Here is a 24,187-nt window from a genome sequence, read left to right as displayed (position 1 = left end):
GGGAGAGGAGTGGAGCCTAGCTGCAGGTAAGCTAGCTGAGCAACATGCAGTCCTGTCGGTGGTTTATCTGAGAGAGATGGGGGACAGGGGAAAGGATGGGCTCTGTGTAGTAGGCTCCTGTCTCATGCTGTTACACTAGATCATTTTTGTGTGTGAAGTGCTCTGATTCTTAAGGGAGCACATTTTCTGAGATCTCCCCCCTATCTCTATTAACCTCCCTGTCCCTACCCATTACCTGCTTACCAGTTACCAGGCACAGCCTCCTCTCCTGCATGACCACCTCATGTGTCAGGCTGTGTGGCACTACAAATCCCAGCATGCCAGTAGAGGGGAGGCAGCAGCAATATCACAGATGAGGCTGGTTTTGTATAGTGGGTGTTTATAAAATCTATGATCATTTATATATTTGATTATTTATTGTGCTTGATGGTCTTAAGCTGTTTATTATTCATGTATTTTTTAGTAAGTAGTGAGCAAATTTGGTGTGGAAGCGCACTGAAGTATTTTTATTTGTTTATAATGGAAAGACAGAGTAATGGAGTGATGGCTGAGGTGGATGGACAGAGAAATGAAAACCATGAGGAGTGAGTTAAGATCCTTTCACACATGCGGACCGTTCAGGTCCACCTGTCAGTTTTTCAGGTGGACCTGAACGGACGTTTCATGCATCTCAATGGAGTGACGGTTGTCAGCGTTGACATGTCCGCTGACATCTGATCCGCTCTGCCAAATCCAGACAGATGGAAACAGGAAACGGGAGAAAATAGTTCCATCCGTCTGGTGGATCAGATCGCGTGAAAACGGACAGGCTGATCCATTTTCATCCAATTTCCCCCCCCCATAGAGGAGAGCGGAGATCTGACAGGTTCGTCTCTGCACAGTGAGCGGAGACATAACTGTCATCCGCCGGCTCAGCGGGGATCAACGGATCGATCTCTGCTGAGCAAGCAGAGTCCGTGAAAACTGACACTACTGTGTGAAAGAGCCCTAAAGGATGAAGGTATAGATTGAGTGACAGAGAGATGGATGATGGGATGGAGCAAGGCATGGAGTGATGTGAGCGAGACAGAGAAAGAGAGTGATGAAGCAAAGGATGGAGGGATGGAGCTATGGAAAGAAAGAGGGAGAGACCGAATAATAAAGGGATGAAAGTGATGGAGCATAGAAAAGGTGGAGGGATATAAGGCACAAGGATTGTTGGATTGACAGTATGATAGAGGGAGGGATGGAGCAAGAGATTAAAGGATGGCGTTATGGAAAGATAAAAGAAGGGAGGGATAGAGTAACAGGGATGGAAGTGATGGAAAGTGAAGAGGTTGGAGGGACCTGCAACAGAGGGAGGGATGGAGACAGGTGAAGGAGGGAGGTAAGCAGACAGGAGGTGTTGGAGGGATGGAGACAGGAGGTGTTGCAGGGATGGAGACAGGAGTTGTTGGATGGATGGAGACAGGAGGTGTTGGATGGATGGAGACAGGAGGTGTTGGATGGATGGAGACAGGAGGTGTTGGAGGGATGGAGACAGGAGGTGTTGGAGGGATGGAGACAGGAGGTGTTGGAGGGATGGAGACAGGAGGTGTTGGAGGGATGGAGACAGGAGGTGTTGGAGGGATGGAGACAGGAGGTGTTGGAGGGATGGAGACAGGAGGTGTTGGAGGGATGGAGACAGGTGGATGGAGACAGGAGATAAAGGGAGGGATGGGGATAGGAGATGGAGACAGGAGATGATGGAGATAGGAGATGATGGAGACAGGAGAAGAAGGAGACAGGAGAAGATGGAGACAGGAGAAGATGGAGACAGGAGAAGATGAAGACAGGAGAAGATGGAGGGAGGGATGGAGACAGGAGGTAAAGGAGGGATGGATTGAGACAGGTCGTCTTTAGAATTGGGGACATAAATTCTTGTGATCCTGGTGGCTACCTGGGATTTCCCCTCACTTTCTGTGGTGGCTATGGAACAGAAATTAAGGGGAAATGTCTCCAATGGTGACATATGTGACAAAATCTGATGGGTTACAATTACCCACCCTTACTATATCAAAAATAACATAAGAAATATGTTTTTTTTGTACCTTTTAATATCTGTCTTAAACCACTGTACTAACTGCAAATTGTACTTGTTTACAACTTAAAGTGGTGTTCCAGCCGAAATTATACTTTTTACATAAAATACCCCTATAATACACAAGCTTAATGTATTCTAGTAAAGTTAGTCTGTAAACTAAAGTCTGTTTTGTTAGTTTATAGCAGTAGTTTGTTATTGTATAAACTTACAGCAGGCCGTGGCCATCTTAAGTGTGGGCATCTGAAGCCAGACTGTATTTCTTCCTGGATCTCATCCTTGCAGATCTCGCACATGCTTAGTGCAGCACAAGCAGTGTAATAGGTTTCAGGTCAGGTTTCCATAGCAACGGCAGTATCAGAGGAAGTTGCTGCCCCTTCCCAGAAGGCATTGCAAACAGGAAATGATGCAGTGGGCCACGGCCAGGAAGGAGGAAGTGAAAAATGAATACAGCAGATATACAGTAGGTGCTGAGAAAATTTTTTTTTAAATATCCAATTCGTTTACAGTGCACAGTTTAGTGAGGGATGCTGAAGAGTTGTAAAAGTGGGTGGAACTCCACTTTAAGTACTGAAATTTGCACTAAAAAATGTAATTCTGTAACTTTTAGAAAATGCCAGTAAAAACTTTGCTCTGCTAGTAAATTTTCAGTTTCGTGTCAGTGAATTTCAGTCTGGTAGGTTGGCAACACTGCCACACATATGTCATAATTATTGATTTAGTTTTTTTAAAATACAACTGAGGCAATGCTATTGGTAGCATTTGAAGTTGGTATAAAATCTTCAGCAATATTAGTCTATGGGTGTACCGAAAATGAAGGATGCATTAGGCCGAAAACCGAAAATGATAGTTTTTAAATATTAATATTTTTAAATATAATTGTATTCAACTTTTTAAATTTAATATCATCAATTTAAATCCTCCTCCCTCCTCCTCCCTCCTCTCCTGCATGACCACCTCATGTGTCAGGCTGTGTGGCACTACAAATCCCAGCATGCCAGTAGAGGGGAGGCAGCAGCGATATCACAGATGAGGCTAGTTTTGTATAGTGTGTGTTTATAAAATCTATGATCATTTATATATTTGATTATTTATTGTACTTGATGGTCTTCAAGTGTTTATTATTCATATATTTTTTAGTAAGTAGTGAGCAAATTTGGTGTGGAAGCTCACTGAAGTATTTTTATTTGTTTATAATGGAAAGACAGAGTGATGGGAGAGGTGGATGGACAGAGAGATGAAAACCATGAGGAGTGAGTTAAGATCCTTTCACACATGCGGACCGTTCAGGTCCACCTGTCAGTTTTTCAGGTGGACCTGAACGGACGTTTCATGCATCTCAATGGAGCAATGGTTGTCAGCGGTGACATGTCCGCTGACATCTGATCTGCTCCGCCAAATCCAGACAGATGGAAACAGGAAACGGGAGAAAATAGTTCCATCCATCTGGTGGATCAGATCGGGTGAAAACAGACAGACTGGTCCATTTTCTTCCAATTTTCCCCCCCATAGAGGAGAGCGGAGATCTGACAGGTCCGTCTCTGCACAGTGAGCGGAGATATAACTGTCATCTGCCGGCTCAGCGGGGATCAACGGATCGATCTCTGCTGAGCAAGCAGAGTCCATGAAAACTGACACTACTGTGTGAAAGAGCCCTAAAGGATGGAGGTATAGATTGGGTGACACAGAGATGGATGATGGGATGGAGCAAGGCATGGAGTGATGTGAGCGAGAAAGAGAGTGATGAAGCAAAGGATGGAGGGAGGGAGCTATTGAAAGAAAGAGGGAGAGACCGAATAATAAAGGGATGAAAGTGATGGAGCATAGAAAAGGTGGAGGGATATAAGGCACAAGGATTGTTGGATTGACAGTATGATGGAGGGAGGGATGGAGCAAGAGATAAAAGGATGGAGTTATGGAAAGATAAAAGAAGGGAGGGATAGAGTAACAGAGGGATGGAAGTGATGGAAAGTGAAGAGGTTGGAGGGACCTGCAACAGAGGGAGGGATGGAGACAGGAGGTGATGGAGACAGGTGAAGGAGGGAGGGGTAAGCAGACAGGAGGTGATGGAGACAGGAGGTGTTGGAGGGATGGAGACAGGAGGTGTTGGAGGGATGGAGACAGGAGGTGTTGGGGGGATGGAGACAGGAGGTGTTGGAGGGATGGAGACAGGAGGTGATGGAGGGATGGAGACAGGACGTGATGGAGGGATGGGGACAGGGGGGATGGAGACAGGGGGGGGGGTGGAGGGATGAAGACAGGAGATGATGGAGGGATGAAGACAGGAGATGATGGAGGGAGGGATGGAGACAGGAGGTGAAGGAGGGAGGGATTGAGATAGGTCGTCTTTAGAATTGGGGACATAAATCTTGTGATGCTGATGGCTACCTGGGATTTCCCCTCACTTTCTGTGGTGGCTATGGAACAGAAATTAAGGGGAAATGTCTCCAGTGGTGACATATGTGACAAAATCTGATGGGTTATAATTACCCACCCTTACTATATCAAAAATAACATAAGAAATATGTTTTTTTTTGTACCTTTTAATATCTGTACTAACTGCAAATTGTGCTTGTTTGCAACTTAAGTACTGAAATTTGCACTGAAAACTGTAATTCTGTAACTTTTAGAAAATGTCAGTAAAAACGTTGCTCTGCCAGTAATTTTTCAGTTTTGTGTCAGTGAATTTCAGTCTGGTAGGTTGGCAACACTGCCACACATATGTTATAATTATTGATTTCGTTTTTTTTAAAATACAACTGAGGCAATGCTATTGGTCGCATTTGAAGTTGGTATAAAATCTTCGGCAATATTAGTCTAGGGGTGTACCGAATGGAAATTTTGGTACTGAAAATGAAGGATGCACTAGGCCGAAAACTGAAAATGATAGTTTTTTAAATATTAATATTTTTATATATAATTGTATTCAACTTTTTTAATTTAATATCCTCAATTTAAATCCTCCTCCCTCCTCCCTCCTCCTTCCTTCTCCTTCCTTCTTCTTCTTCCCCTTCCCAGTTCTTTTACGGCTGCTCAGTGAAAATGACTGAGGGGAAAATATTCCAGCCCTGGTTCCTAATGGTTTTCTCCAAAATGAATACATTGGCCTAATACTAAAAAACAGAGTTGTTCAGAATAGTCACCATTGGGATAGCACAGCTTAGGATAACTCGCCCACAAGGTGGCAATGTGCTGCGATATCCTGCTACCTACATTGTACTTTATATTTGCACAATCCTTTGACTCATGCCTTATTAAAGCTGCAGTTTATTCTGCATATATTTTGTTAGCCCTGGTTCTTCTACCTTTCATCAATATGCTAATGAAATGTGTAAATAAAACCTTTTCGTCTCATTTTGGACCCATTGATGTCATCACTTTGACTGGGTCTCTGGTCCTCTCAATGCAATGCAGGCCAATGATGGCTATTGCGAGCTTTCAGGAATTTGCTGTGCAGAACTACCTGAAACCTCACAGCAGCCTTCCTCGGTACTCCTCTCACCAGCCATTGGCTCTAATGCAATCAGTGGGTTGGCTCTTGAGAAGAGTTGTGCAAATCTCAAAATTTCTTGATGGGTAGCTGTCTGTCTGGAGAAGTGGACATTTCAAAGCAGACTGCATTTGCATGCAGACTGCTTTACCTAACACCCGCATATAATATTAAGCCTCCATTATTGAAAAAAATAATTAAATCCAGTAAGAGGTAGGCCAGGGATAGTCAGCCTAGGGAAGACGGTGCTTAATAATGCTAGATGTTCCCAGGCAGGAAATTAGGTGGTATATATCTAAAGCATTTCAGTACAGGAGAAGAGCCTGTACAACTCTGTAAGAGTTAAGGCAAGGCTGGAGTTTGGCTTTAAATTTGCGACTGGAGTTGGTGAGTTTTTAACCACTTCCCGACCGCCGCACGACTATGTACGTCCTAAGTTTGAAGGGGTATATCGTTGTTATGGCAGCAGCTAGCTGCCATAACCCCGGTATCCCCGTTTTCGTGCGGCGGCCGGCTTTCAGATAAAAGTGGTCCCTGCGGCGGATTCGCCGCGAGATCACTTTTATCGGTGGCGGGAGAGGCCCCCCCCCTCCCGCCGCGATCCGGTGCCCTCCGCCGCTTACCGGAGCCGTCGGTAGCGGCGGAGGCGATCGCGTCCTGTGCCGTTGTGTGTCTGGAGATGAGTGAGGCCAAGATGGCGCTCACTCGTCTCCATGACACTGCTGGGCGGAAGCGACGTCAAAACGTCACTTCCGTCCACGCCTCTTAAAGGCATATTTTTTCAAATGTCATTTTTCTAAATGACTTTTTTTTTTTATTGCATTTTAGTGTAAATATGAGATCTGAGGTCTTTTTGACCCCAGATCTCATATTTAAGAGGTCCTGCCATGCTTTTTTCTATTACAAGGGATGTTTACATTCCTTGTAATAGAAATAAAAGTGACACAATTTTTTTTTTTTTTTTAAACAGTGTAAAAATAAATAAAATATTGTAAAATAAATAATAAAAATAAAAAAAAAAATTTTTTAAACCCCCCTGTCCCGACGAGCTTGCGCGCAGAAGCGAACGCATATGCGAGTAGCGCCCGCATATGAAAACGGTGGTCAAACCACACATGTGAGGTATCGCCGCAACCGGTAGAGCGAGAGCAATAATTCTAGCCCTAGACCTCCTCTGTAGCGCAAAATATGCAACCTGTAGAATTTTTTAAACGTCGCCTATGGAGATTTTTGAGGGTAAAAGTTTGACGCTATTCCACGAGCGGGCGCAATTTTCAAGCATGACATGTTGGGTATCAATTTACTTGGCGTAACATTATATTTCACAATATAAAAAAAATTGGGATAACTTTACTGTTGTTTTATTTTTTTATTCAAAAAAGTGAATTTTTTCCAAAAAAAGTGCACTTATAAGACCACTGCGCAAATACGGTGCAAAAAAAAGTATTGCAATGACCGCCATTGTATTCTCTAGGGTGTTAGAAGAAAAACCATATATAATGTTTGGGGGTTCTAAGTAATTTTCTAGCAGAAAAACCTGTTTTAAACATGTAAACACCTAAAATCCAAAACGAGGCTGGTCTTAAAGTGGTTAATGAGTTATTCGTTAAAAATGTACACATTTTTTTGTATCCAGACTTAATAGTGATGTGATGTGTTCTTTCAGCATCTATTGCTGGATCTTGGAAGATTCCAGTATTCCTTGTGATTGTGTTATTGATGGTTGTAGGAACCCTGCATGAGAAACGAGCTGTTCAAGGGTCTTCAGGTAAGGCTAACTTTTATGTGATATATTTTACAAATTCCTATACATATTTTATGCAGACAGTGGACAAATTCATTGTGTGTTACAATATTTTTTCCCACTAGAGTATATTGTGACATTAGGGAAACATCTAATGCTAATGGCTTAATTGTACCTGTAGTTTTTTAATTTTTGGGTAGAGTAGGGCAGGGTTGAAACACCTGCCGGTTATTTTTATTATTTTTTTGTATGCCTTTTGGAGGAATTTTCCTTTTACTTTCTGTCCCAAAGGTACAACAGAAAGTTAAAGGAAATGTTCAAAAGTTGAAGGCAATTCTCCTCTTAGGTGTCCCCAGAACATTTGCTCCTATTGAAAGATTTCCCTGTTCCTTTTCTGGGGACAAAATGTTACTCCTCACTTTCTCATTGACAATGGTCACCAGCACAAGTAGAGTAATGAATCCCCCGCTCACTGGGGAGACAGACCATAATAAAATCTTGACGCGGGAACTAACTCTTCCCCACTCTTCACAAAACTAAAAAAAAAAATCTTAAGACCCCGTTCACACAGGGGCAACACGACTTGCAGGTCGCCTCAGCGAGGCGACCTGCAAACGACTTCTGCGGCGACTTGCAAAACGACTTCTGTATAGAAGTCTATGCAAGTCGCCCCAAGTCGCCCCCAAAGTCGTACAGGAACATTTTTCTAAGTCGGGGTGACCTGCGTCGCTCCGATTAGAATGGTTCCATTGTACGGAACGGGAGGCGACTTGTCAGGCGACTAGGTCTCCTGACAAGTCGTCCCTGTGTGAATGGGCTCTAATTGTACAGTGCAGGACACAGGCACTTATTCATACACTATGGGTTATAGGTTTGTACCTTCAGGTGATTGGACACTGAGGCAAACTTATGAGGACATGCCCCCCTGGGACGCCTCCCCTATAACTCTACCCCACTCCGTGATGGACCTCTTCTCCCTCCAGGAGAAACAAGTCGCATTTGTTTATTATTTTTTTCTTTGCTATTTTATCATCCTATTATTCCATCAAAGCTTACTGTCTAAACAGAATTAATGTATGTGAAATGGTGCAACCTTGGTCAGACCTTGGAAAGTGTATCCATTTTCCATGCTTTGGGGAGGGCCTGTAATTTTGCTTGGGGAACTGGATACAGCATGAGGCACTCACCTTGACACTTGGTTTAATGTGTTGACTTAGCTGCGGATACTATACTGGTCCAGGGAGAGGTGGTCCTTCGCTTAGAACCCAGTCACTGAAGAAGAGCCCTTTTGGAGGGGGTTATGGCCACTGTGATGGACAAAGCCTGAACTTAATATACAGTCCAGCATTGTGGACAGGTGAGACAGGGTCCCCCTATATCTTTGACTATTACTGTGTAAAAGAGGGCTATGTTTGGAATGTATGCACTTCACAATGTTGTGTTGGTTAAACTGGATGGACTTTTTTTTTTTCTTAACGAAATTAACTATGTAAACTTTTAAAAGTTGCTGCTAAAATTTAACCACTCTGAGTTCAGTGTCAGGTGGATGACTAGGTGTTACATCATACCATTAGTTGCACACCAGAATCTAGCTCTAAGCACTCTGAAAGAGGAGGTTTCGGCCTATTCCATCCTTTTCCCTAGACCTTTGGCTTTGCATTCCCCTATTTAAAACTTTTTATTCAAGTTATTTCTCATAGCATTCTCTGTTTGCAGCATTCCTTGATTCCCTGGGACCTCAGTTTGCTTCTCTTTGAATTGCAGAGACCACCCTTTAAACCCATAATGGATATTTTCTTGGAGATTCTTGCCAGCAAAGTAGCCTTTCTGATGGCCAACACATCTGTCAGACGTGTCCCTCAACTTACAGCCCTTTCTTATAAAGAGCCGTTCCTCACAATTGACAACAACAAGGTTGCATTGCGTTGTAGACCATCCTTTGTAGTAGTGGGTTCCTGGCGTGGTTTTTGGAAGACCAAGCCGGGAGCTGCAATCATATTGCCTGAGTGTAGTCAATGCAGGCATTTGAAGTAGGGTTTCTGTGTGTTGGGGAAAAACAAAAGCAAAGTACATGGGAGTTGGAGGATTTATATGGGCTGTCCTAACAACTGTGTTTGCCAGTGCCCTCACCTGAAGATGGCAGCATATAACCCACGATCACGACAGAGTAGCCTGTGTCCTTTACTGTACAATTAAGAAATAAAGGTTTTGCCTAGGGATACATTTTAAAGTGTACAATGTATTTCCATTTTTACAGTCAAATTTGAGAAACCCCACTATGTTATGTGTTCATAGAGCATGCCTAAAAAAATGTAAAAAAAAGTTTTATATCTTTCTAGTTGTTTCTTTGGAGCAGGTTAAGGCCCCTTTCACACCAGCGGACGATTGGGTCCGCCTGTGCGTTTTCCAGGTGGACCCGATCGGATCACTTATTGTTCTCTATGGATGCATCCGATCCGATTTGCTAAAAACGGATGGATCGGGAAACGTTCCCCATTCGTCTGGCGAACCAGATGAGTCGGATTGTGACAAACAGGCAGTCCGATTTTAGCAGACTGCCCCATAGAGAACAGTGGGCTGTGGTCCATAGCATAGAGCGGACATGGACCTGTCATCCGCCTGCTCAGCTGGGATCAGCGGAGAGATTCACCACTGAGCAGGCAGGTCTGCTTGACGGATTCTGCTCTGTCTAAAAGGGGCCTTATACAATGAACTCTATAGGGCAGCATTTGTTGTTAAGAATGGCTTCCAGGTTGCAATTAGAGGACAGTTTTTAAAGTGCATTAACATGCAAAGTATCACCAAAATCTTGAGATCTGTAACCCTTTCTTATGACAGATGCCATTAGTAAATAGATAGGAAGTTATATTATATTTACTTGTTTAAAAATGTATTTGTGTCTTTTTTTAAATTTATTTCTAGCCTAGGCCAAATGTCACACTTTCCAGGAATCTTCATGGGCCTTTTTTTCCTATGGAGGAGGGGCCTTCTCAGCTAAGCACAATATTTTTTTTTTTTTTTTTTTTTACTTGGCAGACCTGTAAGTGAAGCCCCACTCACTGGAGATTTAAAGCAATCCCATAACCTTTGCTGGAGCAGAACACCTGTGCAGTGTATTGTTTCAGCCTATTGTATTTTTTTTGCAAAAGGCTGGCTGTTCTGGTCACCATTTGAAAAGCCACAGGAGACACTGTACTAACAGTACTTGGTGCTAATTGAGAGACTTTAAAAGCTAAGTCCCCTCTTTAGCAAAAAAGGTATGTATGCACCCACATTTGAAGAAAAAAAAAGTGCATTTATTTTTTGCAACTGCAATCAGTGGATTGTGGGTACAACGCACAGGCTCCTGCAGACTCTTCCTCCAGCTCTGTTTTTACTGAGATATGGACTTCCAGTTATGGAACTGAAAGAAGTGTCAATCGCCGCATTTTACACCATTGATCGACCACTACAAGTCTCTGTTGAGGTGGCATACAAGACTTGTGGTTTATACTTTCACGAATCTAAGTGAATGAAGGATGCTGCTGTGGGTGCAGAACCATGCATAAAGGTGCAAATTTGACCTGATTGCTTCCCCTGTGGTGAACTATTCTCCTCTGACAATCTCCCTACATGTATAGAAACCTTAAAGTTTGGTATTTATAAGGGCACTGGTGGGACCTGATGCTGTCAGATTCTTGTTGCTGTTTCTGTAGCCACTGGGGAGATTTACCCTAATGCGCTTGACAAGGGGTTCTATCCCTTTCCCATTTAATAAAAACAAAAAAAATATGTTTTGCCTAGAGTTGGGATTAAATGTGTTGGCTTCTATTGCTGCTCTCCTTCTGAAAATGTTAACGTTCTGATTCTGATGCCAAGTTCACACTGACCAAATATGGATGGTAAAAACAGGGGGTTGATCTGTGTATTTACCGCCTGCCTAAAACCTAACAGGGCAGCTGGAAGTATTTGTAAGCATGATGCGATCACAATGCTTTGTAGCTGCGGCATGACAGGTGGCATAGCCTGTCAAACTCTCAAGGTTAATGAGACCATACTGTGGTATTTCAATGTAAAATCCCGATTCGGCTGAAAAAAAAAAAAGCATTCGGGGGCAGTCAGATGAGGAGGAACATGCAGACGTGAGACGTCTGACAGGGGGAGGGGCCCGAAGGTGGTGCCGGAGTGGAGGACGTAGGCGGGCAGGTGGGTGCGGGTCGGCGTCCACGAGGCGTGCAGCGAGATGAGAGATCACTAATGCCTGGCTCCATGCAGGGCTGGGGGGACGCGGTTTGTGCCCCTGTTACCCCCTATTACTCCCAGCGACGGAGACGGAGAGGATCCTTATGTGCAGCGCCTAGCGGAGGAGAGAGATCAGCGGGCGGAACCCCGGAGCGGGCAGAGAGAAGGGAGAGTCCGCACTAGACTCCCCATGCAACAAGCGTCCCATAGCAGAGCCAGTGTGTATGGAAAGGAAAGCAGCTGAGCAGCAGCATCCCCCCCCCTGGTCCACTGTGCCCTGGAACCAGATGTGATCAGCTTGGGGAAACACTAGCACACTGCATCAAAGGATCTGGTGAGTTTAAAAAGAACAGATGAAGAGTACATCCCCAGGTATGTCCGACTTCGATTTTATGAACTGATACTGTAAAACAATACAGCCTGGTGAGATGCGATGTGTTATAAAGAAGGAGGAAGGAAAGGAACAGGTCATTTAAAGACAATGTACATTTTTCCCATTTATAAACTGTCTAAATTTCTCAAGTACTTCGGGGAGGAGAAGGGGCAATTGTAACCGAAATTATAGAGTTACAAAGGCACTGCTTGGAGCCTGCCTCCCGGACAGACGGAGACTGTATACAGTTTGGTAGTTCTAGGGGAGGGTGCTATACGGAGCAGCAGAAGTTGAAGATTAGGTGGAAGGAGGGTAAGCAACTGCCAATTGGGATCTGTTTAATCCAAAGCAAGCCCAGGTGAAGTATGAGAGGACGCAATCAGAGAACAGCTGAACCCAAGACCCCTAGGGAGAGCCTCAACACAAGTACAATACAGAAATACCTCAAGGAAGTGACCGCCAAAAGCCCAGCTGCTGACATGAAACAAGCAGGAACGAAAGATAAAAAAACACAGTTGAAACAAAAAGGGGGACAGGGGGAGAAGCCCAGAGAAGATATGGAGCAAGAGGGTGCTGGCACTATGAGTGACCCAGAGGAGATAAGAAATACTATATCCTTTATTAGTAAAGCAGAGATGACAGAAATGTTTGCAAAGCTAGAAAATGTTATCAAATCAGAAATCTTAAGTGTGAGGTCGGACATGAGTCATCTCCTACGCAGAGTAGAAGAAATAGAAGAAACTACGGATGCCCAGGCGAAAGAGATACGGGATTTAAGAGAGCAAATGAAGAAAATACAAGATGATAACCGTTTACTGATCTACCAACTAGAAGAACAAGAAAATCAAAGTAGAAGACAGAATTTGCGCATAAGAGATCTCCCTGAAGAACAAAATGAGGACTTGAGAGATAAGCTCCAGAAAATTTTCAACCCACTCCTGGGAAGAAGAGAAGATGAGGTCCTGAGGATTGACAGGGTCCACAGGATCAGAAAACCCCCCAATCTAAGGCAAGATATCCCTAGAGACGTAATAGTTAAGTTCCACTCATACGAAGATAAGGAGAAAATATGGTTCAACCTCAGAGGGGCGACACCCCCTAGGTATGACAACAAAGAGCTAAAAATCTTCTCAGACCTATCCGCAGGAACATTAGCAAGAAGGAGGCAATTAAAACCCCTGCTTGATCAACTGAAGAAGGCCAATTTGAAGTACAGCTGGGGGTTCCCAACATCCCTGCTAGTGACAAAAGAAGGCAGAACTTATAAAATGAAGTTTCCGGAGGAAGTGCGGGACTTTTGTCGAAAACTGGGGATTACCCCACCAGAAGCACCTATTTGAAGATAAAAGGACAAGAGCAAGAAGAAGAGAAGGAAGGAGAATGGAGGACCTTTTTTTTTTTTTTTTTTTTTTTCTCTCTCTCTCTCTCTCTCCTCCTTACTTCTTCCCACTCTATGGGTGTGGACAGAGGGATAGATTGAAGAATGAGACTCTATGTGTATGAACTGTGGGGGAAGATGGGGTTACGGGATAGGGGTCAATAGCAATATAAAGGCCCAGGGCAGGAGGGGATCTACGACCCGCTGGAATTGCACGCCAGGGTCCCGCTAGCCCACTTTTCTGCCACATGAGGTGGCAGGGAGGAGGGCACCGGAGGCCACCGGAGGAGCGTCACCCCTGGGGAAGAGGCTCGGGATATGAGATCCAGTTGGTTCCATATGGACGGGTCTATGGCCGATAGGGCCGGGAGGGGAGGGAGGGGGGAATGGGAGGGGTGGGGGGTAGGCAAACTGTAGAGATGGAGTACACAGAGATTGTCAGAGAAAGGGGGATGAAAAATAGATATGCAGGAGGTAAAAGTACTGTCCTACAATGTAAAGGGTCTGAACTCCCCTGGAAAAAGACACAAGATCCTTAGGGAGCTCCAGCACTATAGAACAGACGTAGCCTTCTTACAGGAAACGCATTTGAAGCAGGGGTCAAATATTAAGTTATTTTCACCACGAATGCCCACCTGGTTCTACAGTGATACACCAATGAGCAGATCCAAGGGTGTGGCAATAGGGTTTTCTGGCTCCGTGAAATTCTCAGAGATGGGGAGATTGACGGACCCAGAGGGCCGATTCTTGTTTCTCAAGGGTATGCTAGATAATAAAAAGCTTACACTGGCGAATGTTTATTGCCCCAATAAAAACCCGACTTTATTTTTGAAGGGTATGCTGTCTAGGTTGGCGGATTTTAGGTAGGGAGAGGTAGTGTTGGTGGGAGACTTCAACTTCTGCCTGGACCCCGAACATGACAGTACGTCCCGGGCACAGGGGACAAGTAAGGCTCAATTTAAAACGATTAAAAAACGGTTAAATGAAAACCACTTAATAGATGTGTGGAGGTTGCAACATTTAAAAACCAATGATTATACCTTCTTCTCCCCTGTGCACGGGACTTACTCAAGGCTGGATTATATAATGTTGAAACACAGTTTGGTGGACTCTGCTGAGGAATCCAGAATAGAGGTCACATCCTTATCAGACCACACGCCAGTCTCATTAAGGATCAGACTCACAGAAACACAAAGACAGCCGTATTCTTGGAGATTAAATGAAAATTTATTCTTGGATCCTAAAGTGATAGAAAAGATTAAGGAAACAGAATTCTTTTTTAGAGTTAATGATGTAGGAGGAATTTCGCCGGGGGTGTTGTGGGAGGCGCACAAAGCGTATATTAGGGGTGTGTTGATTTCGATAGGGGCCGGGCTTAAAAGAAAAAGAAGAGAGGAGAGAGAAAAACTCATCGAGGAAATCCAGATATTAGAACAGGGTCATAAAAAATCAAAAGGCCTAAGCCAGGACAGATATCGACAGTTAGTTGCAAAAAGAGAAGAGTTGAGAGACAGCATGGAACAAGATACAATAAGGGCCCTTAATAAATTATCAAAGGATAGGTATGTCTGGGGTAATAAAATAAGTAAACATCTGGCAAGCATACTGAGGAAGAAAAGAGAGAGGAATTATATTATGAAAATACAAAATAAAAAAGGAGAAATAGTAGGTTCTAGCAAGGGAATAGCGGAAGAGTTTAGAAATTATTATAAGGATCTATACTCCATCAGACAAAAGGTCATAGGAGAAAGCACTAAGGAGGAGAAGATGGAAGATTTCTTAAAGGAGGTGGAGGTAAAGATATCTGAAGAGGAGAGAGACCTCCTCGACAGACCAATAGAAGAGGTTGAGATCCTTGCGGCCCTCAAGAGTACACCCAAGGGGAAAAGCCCTGGCCCCAACGGATACTACATCATATCTGGAAAAGTTTTTAAACAAATTTTAATACCCAGACTAAGACAATATTGGAACAAACTGGGTCCAGACTACAAAATGGGCGGGGACACACTATTGGCAGCCATAACATTAATCCATAAAGAAGATAAGAATAGGGAGCTGTGTTCGAGCTATAGACCCATTTCATTGTTAAATACCGATGTTAAGTTATTCGCTAAAGTCCTGGCAGGGAGATTAAGAGATAAAATGACCACCTTGGTTCACCCAGACCAGGTGGGGTTTGTACCAGGAAGACAGAGTAGGGACAGTGGAGTGAGGTCTGTGCTCCTGGTAGAGTCCATCAAACGAGGGGGGCCCCCAGTTCTATTCCTGTCACTGGACGCAGAAAAAGCGTTCAACAGGTTAGACTGGGGGTGGATGTTCAAAACCCTAGAAAGAATGGGGATGGGCCAGAGATTTATCTCCTGGGTGAAAATACTATATACAAACCCAACGGCGTATGTGAAGATTAATGGAGTGACCTCAGAGACCTTCCAGATGGAGAACGGCACTAGGCAGGGGTGCCCACTGTCCCCCCCGCTGTTTGTTCTAACTTTGGAACCATTACTATCTGCCATACGTGGGGACCCAGACTGTAGAGGGGTGAGGATAGGATCAGAGGAACACAAACTAGCGGCTTTCGCAGATGACGTAATGTTCTTTATTACAAACCCTAGGATTACGATCCCGAACATATTGAAGTATCTTAAAAGGTATGGGGAGATCTCAAACCTTAAAATCAATCTCGGGAAGTCGGAGGTGCTAAATATGAATTTGAGAAAAGAGGAGGAGGAGAGCCTTGGAGGGTCTTTCCCCTTCCCTTGGAGGAAGGAGATTAGCTATCTGGGGGTCAAGCTGTCGAATAACCTGAAGGAAATATACCTGAATAATTATATCCCCTTGTTAGACGAAATTAGACGAGAGGTCGGAGCCCTGGCCTACCGCCCCCTTTCATGGTTCGGACGCATCAATGCAGTGAAAATGTCTATACTGCCCAAAATTCTGTACAAGTTCCAGATGCTCCCCATCCCCCTTCCCCAGGTGTACTTTAGGGCTTTAAGAGGTCTGATATTGAGGTTTGTTTGGGGTGGTAAAAGCCCCGAATTGCTAGATCTGTCCTGAGTAGGAGGAAAGAGAAAGGAGGGCTGTCGCTGCCTGATTTTAATAGATATTATAAAGCGGTGGTATTGACACGAGTTATAAATGGTCTAAGGGAGGTTTAGAAAGGAGGTGGGTAGATATAGAACACTGTATGAGTAGTAAGGATTTAAGTCACATAATTTGGGATCCACCCAAATATAGAGCACTAAACACAGAAATGTCGACACTAATGCCCCGTACACACGGTCGGATTTTCCGATGGACATTGTCCGATCGGAGCGTGTTGTCGGAAATTCCGACCGTGTGTGGGCGCCATCGGACATTTTCCATCGGATTTTCCGACACACAAAGTTGGACAGCAGGAGATAAAATTTTCCGACAACAAAATCCGATCGCGTCAATTCCGACCGTGTGTGGCCTGTTCCGACGCACAAAGTGCCACGCATGCTCAGAAGAAATTCCGACACGGGACAGCTCGTTCTGGTAAACTTAGCGTTCGCAATGGATACAGCACTTTCGTCACGCTGCAATGTAAAAAATGGTTTAATACAGCGCACTCTCTTCTTCTTTATAATGTGACAAGAATTAAGTAGTTTTGCTGCTCATATTCACACACACTTCTCACAAAGTTTTATTTGTGTTTTTTTAGTGGGATTCCCTCAATATATTGTTATTAGTTGTCACATCTGACAGTTTTATATTTTTTATGTTTTTTTTTTTTGTTTTTAAGCCTTTTTTTTTCTTTAATGTTTGGATTTTTTCCAAGGCTGATCTTTGTTCAATGTTATTTTTATTTTTACTCCAGAATATTTTTGTGTGTGTTTTGTGTGGCAAGTTACCCCAACACCATTGATATCTTTTATTATTTAATCTCCATGAGATTTTTTGTTGTTGGCGTCCCTTGTTCATTTCACATTGTATATTAGAAATGTACCTGAATCCTCACAAACAAACCATCATTTTTGAAGTAAAACACATAGGAGAGTATAATTCAAAACAAAAATCCTTTATTAAGGGCTCAGAACCAAACAAAGAGGAAGGCAACACTGGATCAACAGGAGAAATTAGTGAAGCCTGGGACCCCCACGGCAGACATCAATTCTTAAACCTCAAAATTGGTGGCCTGAGGAGTCCATATGTAAGGGAGGGCAGTCTGGTCCGGGATTCACAGAGATCCGGATAGCAGCAGATGACATCAGTGTCCCCAGGCTGTGGTACCACAAGAGGCTGCATCTTTTGGCCGACCAGACTGGATCCAGGGTCCTCACTGTCTGGTCTTCCTTTCACACTTCCTTCCGGGCTGTGGCTGTGCAGTTGGAGATGTGGCAGGAGGAGGAGTAGGACCTGGAGGAGGAGTAGGACCTGCAGGAGGAGGAGGAGGACCATCGCGAAGGTGTGTTTGAGGTGTAATTTGGCCCCTCATACCTTTCGCCAGAGCCTCTGATATGAGGGCCTCACACATGGCTTTTTGGCCCTCCTCCATCCTCTGCATTTTATAGGCTATAAATGCAGCAATGTTCTCCTGCCTGGTGTGGGGTGCTCCCAGGACCTCTGTAGCCCTACAAAAAAATCTGATAGCAGCCTCCTCTAGGGTACTCCTCCACTGCCACTTTCTGTTTCCAGGGGGGGTGGAGGGACCTGCAGATCAGCCAGCCGGCTCGGCCCGGCCACCTCCTGGCTGAGACTTCCCTGTGTATGAAAAAGGGACATGGTTTTAGTTTTTGCATCATCAATCACAATCATAAATTAGTACTCCCAACTAACATATAGTTCACATCATAGATTGGACAAGCAGAAATATTTAGAGGAATGCTATACCTGGCTCAATCTGGGCTCCTCCACATGTTGCTGCCTGGAAGGCCCAGGTTGGGCGTCAGAAGCCTCAGCCGGGGGGAAGGAAGCGTGGAAGGAAGACTGGAGAGTGATGACCTGGGTTCAGTCTGGCCTGCCAGAAAGTGCAGCCTGTCGTAGTACAACATCCTGGGGACATAGATGTCATCTGCTGCTCCGGATCTCTGTGAATCCAGGACTTTCTTGCGCTCCCTCAGATATGTGCTCCTCAGGCCACCAATGAAAATCTTTTAAAAAGTGATGTCTGCCGTGGGGATCACCTGCTTCACAATTTCACACAATTGCTCCAGTGCTGCCTTCCTCTTTGCTTGGTTCTTGTAATGGGGGTGTTTAATCTCCCACAGACAGGGCAGCTCCCTTAGCATCTCTATGAAGACTGAAATGAAGTCCTGATCTTTCAGTACCATATCCATGTTCACTGCAAGACACAACACAAGACAAAGCCTAATGTCACACCAAACTCTCCTAATCTTGTTACAATATAGGCCTCAATCTATAGAAGCAGTATAGGCCCAAGTTTGTCTCTTACCTTCGTTCTTACGATCGCCGCGTTCAATGCTCCTTCCTCCGCTCACAGATCAAACGTAATACGCACGCGTGTTACGCTTTATATACACTGCGCATGCGTGTAACTCCGCCCGCCCCTGACGTTCTTTCTAGTGTATTCCCCGCCCCTTTTCATTCGGCGCAGTGGGGGAAGAGCATGATGGCGGACATACAGCAGGTGCGGGCTAATTGTAGCAACGAGGAGGAGGAGGAGGAGGAGGAAAGGGCGGATCCAGGCACGTCACAATCCAGAAGGAGACATTTTAAGGCCACAAATATGTCGTTTGGGGAGATGTTGGAGATGGTCGACATCATGAGGAAGTCCGACTATGACGGAAAATATGGGCCTTACCCCAACCCCAATATCCGAAAGGCCAAAATCATGGCGAAAGTGGTCAGGAGTCTAGAGCGGAATTTCGGGGTACGAAGGTCTAAAGATCAGCTCAGGAAGCGGTGGTCGGACCTGAAGTTGAGAGAGCCAGAGCAGTACCGAAAGATCCGGAGAGTGCTGCAAAAAAGTAAGTAGTTGTGCTGTGTTCCTATTCTTTCTGTCTTTATTACGTTCGTTCTGCTCCATATGCTTTGATTAGTTGTAACGTTTCCAAAGGTCAACTTTAATGTTCATGGGCACATTATTCGTTCGTATCAAACATTTTTCTTTCGGCCTCTAGAACACCATTGTTTAGGCCATATGCATTTTCACACATTTTTGGGGGCCTACTTGGATGCCAAATATTTGTTTGTGTAGATGGGTTTGTTACTAGAATGAAATGCAAACTAGATTGTGTGTAAGGAGAGGACACTGAGCAGCTGTTTTCACATCTGGACACTGGAGCACTAGTGTGGGACACAAGAACACCATTTTTATTAGGGGGCCACACAGGTGCTCCAGTGTATACTATAGGGGGGTCTCCATCTGTGAAGCTTGTACCAAACAGGTAAAGTATTGCAGCTTGACAAAGGGCAATAAAAAATATACATCTTGGAACTTGGCTAAAATAGACAATTGTACCCCACTTCCAAGCAATGTTTCCTATTTCTATAGTTCTGCCATCAAATATCTGTGTGCTAAGTATACCATTTTTGTTTTACATAGGGGAGAAAAGACTCGGACACCCCTCATCCCAGGAGACCAGAGACCCCCCCTCTCTGGAAGAAGGGGAAATACCAACCCAAGAAGCTGAGCAGGAGGAAGAAGAAGACGTGGTGGAGATTGGCACCACAACAGGTGAGTGTCTGCGACCACAGACTCAGGTAAAAGAGATGGCTGGTGGCAGATTTTTGAGACCTTTTTTTTGTTCTTTATCTCTTTTTAGGTGATCGTGATGTGAGGGATCCAGAACGCTTTACATCTGAAAGTGCCCAGATACTCATCGGGGAGATCATGGGGTGTAATCTCCAATTGCAAAACATACATCAACAAATCAGTGATGTTATTAAAAAAAATAATAACATCATTGATGTTTTGGGGCGAATTTAAACCCCACAAAATCACCTGTTTTATCGTACCAAACTTTTTTCAATGTTTAGAAAAGCCAAATTTGGAGGATGCACACAGTGTGCCAACATATGTGCTATCTGCCATCACGGGAGATCAATGGACGCGTTTTGGGGGGCAACCCCTTCCTCAATTATAAAGTAGCGTTGAGGAAGGGCTTGCTCCCCCCAAACACCTCCCTTGATCCCCATGATGGCAGATAGCACATGTGGACATTTGTAAATTGGTGTGCATCTTCCAAATTTGGCTTTTCCAGGGGTGATTTCCCCCCATCTGAACGCTATATCAAACCCAGTTCCTAAATACTGATGTCTGATATAGCCTTCAGGTTTTACCTAATGTGAACTTTGTAAGTTCAAGTTTTTTGGCTTTCTTGTTGGTTTTACACAGGCCTGTTTTATCTGAAATGGATATTTTGATTTTTCATAATGCTAATGCAAACATTGTTATACAACAAACATGTTGGTTTGTTTTAAAAACCTTTGGTAAATGCGCATGTGATTGTGCAGGTATAAAAAAGTGCCTTACTCAAGAATGTGTGGATTATTGTCTCAACACTACAACACTTTTGGGGTGATGTAATTGTTGTTTTATGCACAAATGGGGGTTATTTCCTAAGGGCAAATCCTCTTTGCACTACAAGTGCAGGTTCAGTGCAGTTATAAGTGCACTTGTAGTGAAATGTGTTTTTGCATTTAGGAAGTACCAGCCAACACTGTTTTTTATAAGGTTACCCAATCACGACATTTTCTGCACTCAACACATTTCTGTCAGGGTCAGCTAAAACAAACACAAGCAGTAAATGTCCACCAAGAATTTCTTTTGGTTGTTTTTTATTTGAAAAAGGTGTCACATATTGTCTGGCATATTGATAGCCCCCCTACCCGCAAAGAACTCCAGGTATCGTAACCGGACATCACGGGCATTCAGGGAGGGCAAGCCAGGACGGCCGCTTTCAAGTGCCGTCATTGTTGATGTATTTGGGATTCCGGCCTCAGGCCCAATTGAGCCAGCATAGTTGGCTGAATGTTTTCGTAGAAAATTATGGAGAACACAGCAGGCAAGTATTATATGGTTCAGTTTATACTCCGCCATATGGATGGGTGTCATAAATAATCGGAACCGGCTGGCCAGAGCCCGAAGAGTGGTGGAGAACACATTTGGAATCCTGGCCAGCCGGTAATTAAAAACCCTCTGTTCCGGGGTGAGGGTCCTCATCGGGAATGGCCGCATCAGGTGGTCCCCCAGCGCAAATGCTTCATCAGCAACGAACACAAATGGGAGACCTTCAACATTGTCCCCTGGAGGTGGCAAGTCCAAGCTGCCATTCTGGAGACGCCTGTAGAACTCCGTCTGGGCGATCACTCCACCATCGTACATCCGGCCATTCTTCCCCACGTCCACATACAAGAAGTCGTAATTAGCCGACACCACCGCCAACATCACTATACTATTAAACCCCTTGTAATTATAATAGTACGACCCCGAGTTGGGTGGTGGGACGATGTGGACGTGTTTCCCATCAATTGCCCCTCCGCAGTTAGGAAAGTCCCACCGCTGGGCAAAGTGGGAGGCCACAGTCTGCCATTCCTGTGGCGTGGAAGGAAACTGTTGAGGAAAAAACAATAAACATTACTATTTTTTCACAGAAACCTGGCAAGCAGATTAGACACAAACATTATGGGTCAACCTCCAGATAGCATTTATTAAGGGGAATTTAACAACAACAAAGTATAAGGTACACCTATCATATTCCCCCCCCCCCCTCTCATGGGCCATTTCTAACATTATAGGGGGGGGGGGACTCTTGGACAGGTAACCCTCTTCACTTCATTGAGAGATGAATGCCTAAATACAGGGTATTACTTGGAACAGCCCCTCCTTAGTTACACTATTGGCAGCCCACTGGACAGGTAAGAAGTGTCATAATACAAAGATATAAATACACACTGTACACATTTGAGCACATTTGGACATTCTGCTATTACCTATCAAGATCATAATAGGATACAAGAACTTTAAACAGTACCATTGGAAAGTATACAGGCAGGCCCTTGCACTACATGCTTTGGGGAATTCATCCATAAATCTGACCAGTAAAGAGGTGGGTATAGTGTGTATGGGTTTGGCAAAGTCAGCAGATAGATGATTGAGGATAGAGAATTGGGATCAGCTGACTTAGCAGTTGGGGGAGGGAGGGTTACAAAAAATTTGGGGACACCACAAAAAGAAGCCTCTGGCCCTCTGCCTGAATTTAAATCAAAAATAACATTTCAAAACATTTTAGGGGGTGTTTGGGGTAAAGCACTACTATGGAGCTGATAAAATACATTGTTAAGTAACTACATGAGGTGAATATAGGGCAGGAGACACCATGCTGGGGAGGTTATTGAAGGGCAAATATGTATGAAGGACCTAAAATAATAATTACATAAAAATCCAGCATGCATGAGGACAAAGGGGACATTCACAGCATAATACAATCATGGTAATTAGGGAATGAGGAAAGAAATACAATATATTATCAAACATTCAATACAATAAAATGTGATATAAAAGGATAAAAATCTCACCTTCATATACTCCTTCTGTAGGACGTGGATTATGGCAGAACAGGTCTCTGGGATAATGATCCCCAGAGCCTGGGGGGAGATGCCTGTCGAGAACTTGAGGTCCTGCAGGCTTCTCCCTGTGGCCAAATACCGCAAGGTAGCGACCAACCTCTGCTCCGAAGTGATGGCTTGCCTCATGCAGGTATCCTGCCTGCTGATATAGGGGGTCAGCGAAGCCAACAAACGGTGAAATACGGGGTCCGTCATCCTGAGAAAGTTCCTGAAATCATCAGGATTATTCTCACGGATCTCACGAAGCAAAGGCATATGACAGAACTGGTCACGCTGAAGCAACCAATTCTTGGTCCATAAACTCCTCCCCACCCTGTTCATGGACTGGACTTGTGTCAAGGTCAGGACCCCAACACCAAGCCCCCGCACAGCACGAACTCCACGAGGAGTACGCATACGCAACATGGCTAGAAAACGGTCGGCTGCTCAGAACGAAGTAACAGAACGCACTGAAGAACAGCAAGGCCTGTGAAGAGCGACCTGAAAAACAGCAACGAGCGGACAAGATCGCACAGAAAACTCCAATACGAACTGACTGCACGCACTGAAGAGCAGATACAAACCCACAAGCACAAACTGAACGGCAGAAAACGATCTGAAAGCCACGAGTCTGAAAAAGCGCGAATCGTCTCTCACCAAACTTTTACTAACACGAGATTAGCAAAAGGAGCCCAAAGGGTGCCTCGCTTGGTTCTGAACTGGCCTTTTCTAGTCTCGTCGTACGTGCTTGACGTCACCGCGTTCTTGGCGATCGGAAATTCCGACAACTTTGTGCGACCGTGTGTAGGCAAAACAAGTTTGAGCCAACATCCGTCGGAAAAAATCCGAGGATTTTGTTGTCGGAATGTCCGAACAAAGTCCGACCGTGTGTACGGGGCATAACACTTAACGCTCTGAAGGTGTGGGATCAGGTTCACATGCAAAACAAGTGGACATACAACTCACCTTTGATATTTCTTAAAGAAAGTAATTTTTTTGCACCAGGGAGGATGGAGGTGGGAGGGAATTGGATTAAAAGGGATAGCTTACAAATAAGAGATGTAATTAGAGAGGGGAAAATATGCACTTACTCGGAATTGAAAGAGAAGCCTGAGAATTTTTCCATTGATCCATTGAGGTACCTCCAGCTCTCTATATTTATTGGGAAACTGCCGAAACCGCTCAGAGGGGTGGAAGAATACAGGCCCCTGGAGCAGCTCTATGAGGGGGAGCGTCAGAAGGGCCTGGTCTCACAAATTTATAAAATTTTGAGTGATAGAGAGGAGCTGGAGGTGCCTCAGTATATCAAGGCTTGGGAAAGGGAATTAGGGTCACGGTGTAGGAAGTCCACATTACCGAAAATTTTGAAGATGATACACAAATCAGCA

At 44.4% G+C, this 24,187-nt stretch overlaps 1 protein-coding gene across 3 annotated transcripts in view; it reads left to right on the top strand.

The window, feature by feature from the left end:
- Positions 1–24,187, top strand: part of TMEM245 (transmembrane protein 245) — a 254,346-nt gene that overhangs the window by 23,673 nt on the left and 206,486 nt on the right. For all 3 annotated transcript variants that reach the window (XM_073630782.1, XM_073630783.1, XM_073630784.1), the window contains exon 3: positions 7,216–7,317. In XM_073630782.1, coding sequence (XP_073486883.1) covers positions 7,216–7,317 — 102 coding nt within the window. The remainder of the gene's footprint in view (positions 1–7,215; positions 7,318–24,187) is intronic.

This window comes from Aquarana catesbeiana, linkage group LG05 (assembly GCF_042186555.1).
Source record: "Aquarana catesbeiana isolate 2022-GZ linkage group LG05, ASM4218655v1, whole genome shotgun sequence".
Lineage (NCBI taxonomy): Eukaryota > Metazoa > Chordata > Amphibia > Anura > Ranidae > Aquarana > Aquarana catesbeiana.
This window is presented reverse-complemented; position numbering and strand designations above follow the sequence as displayed.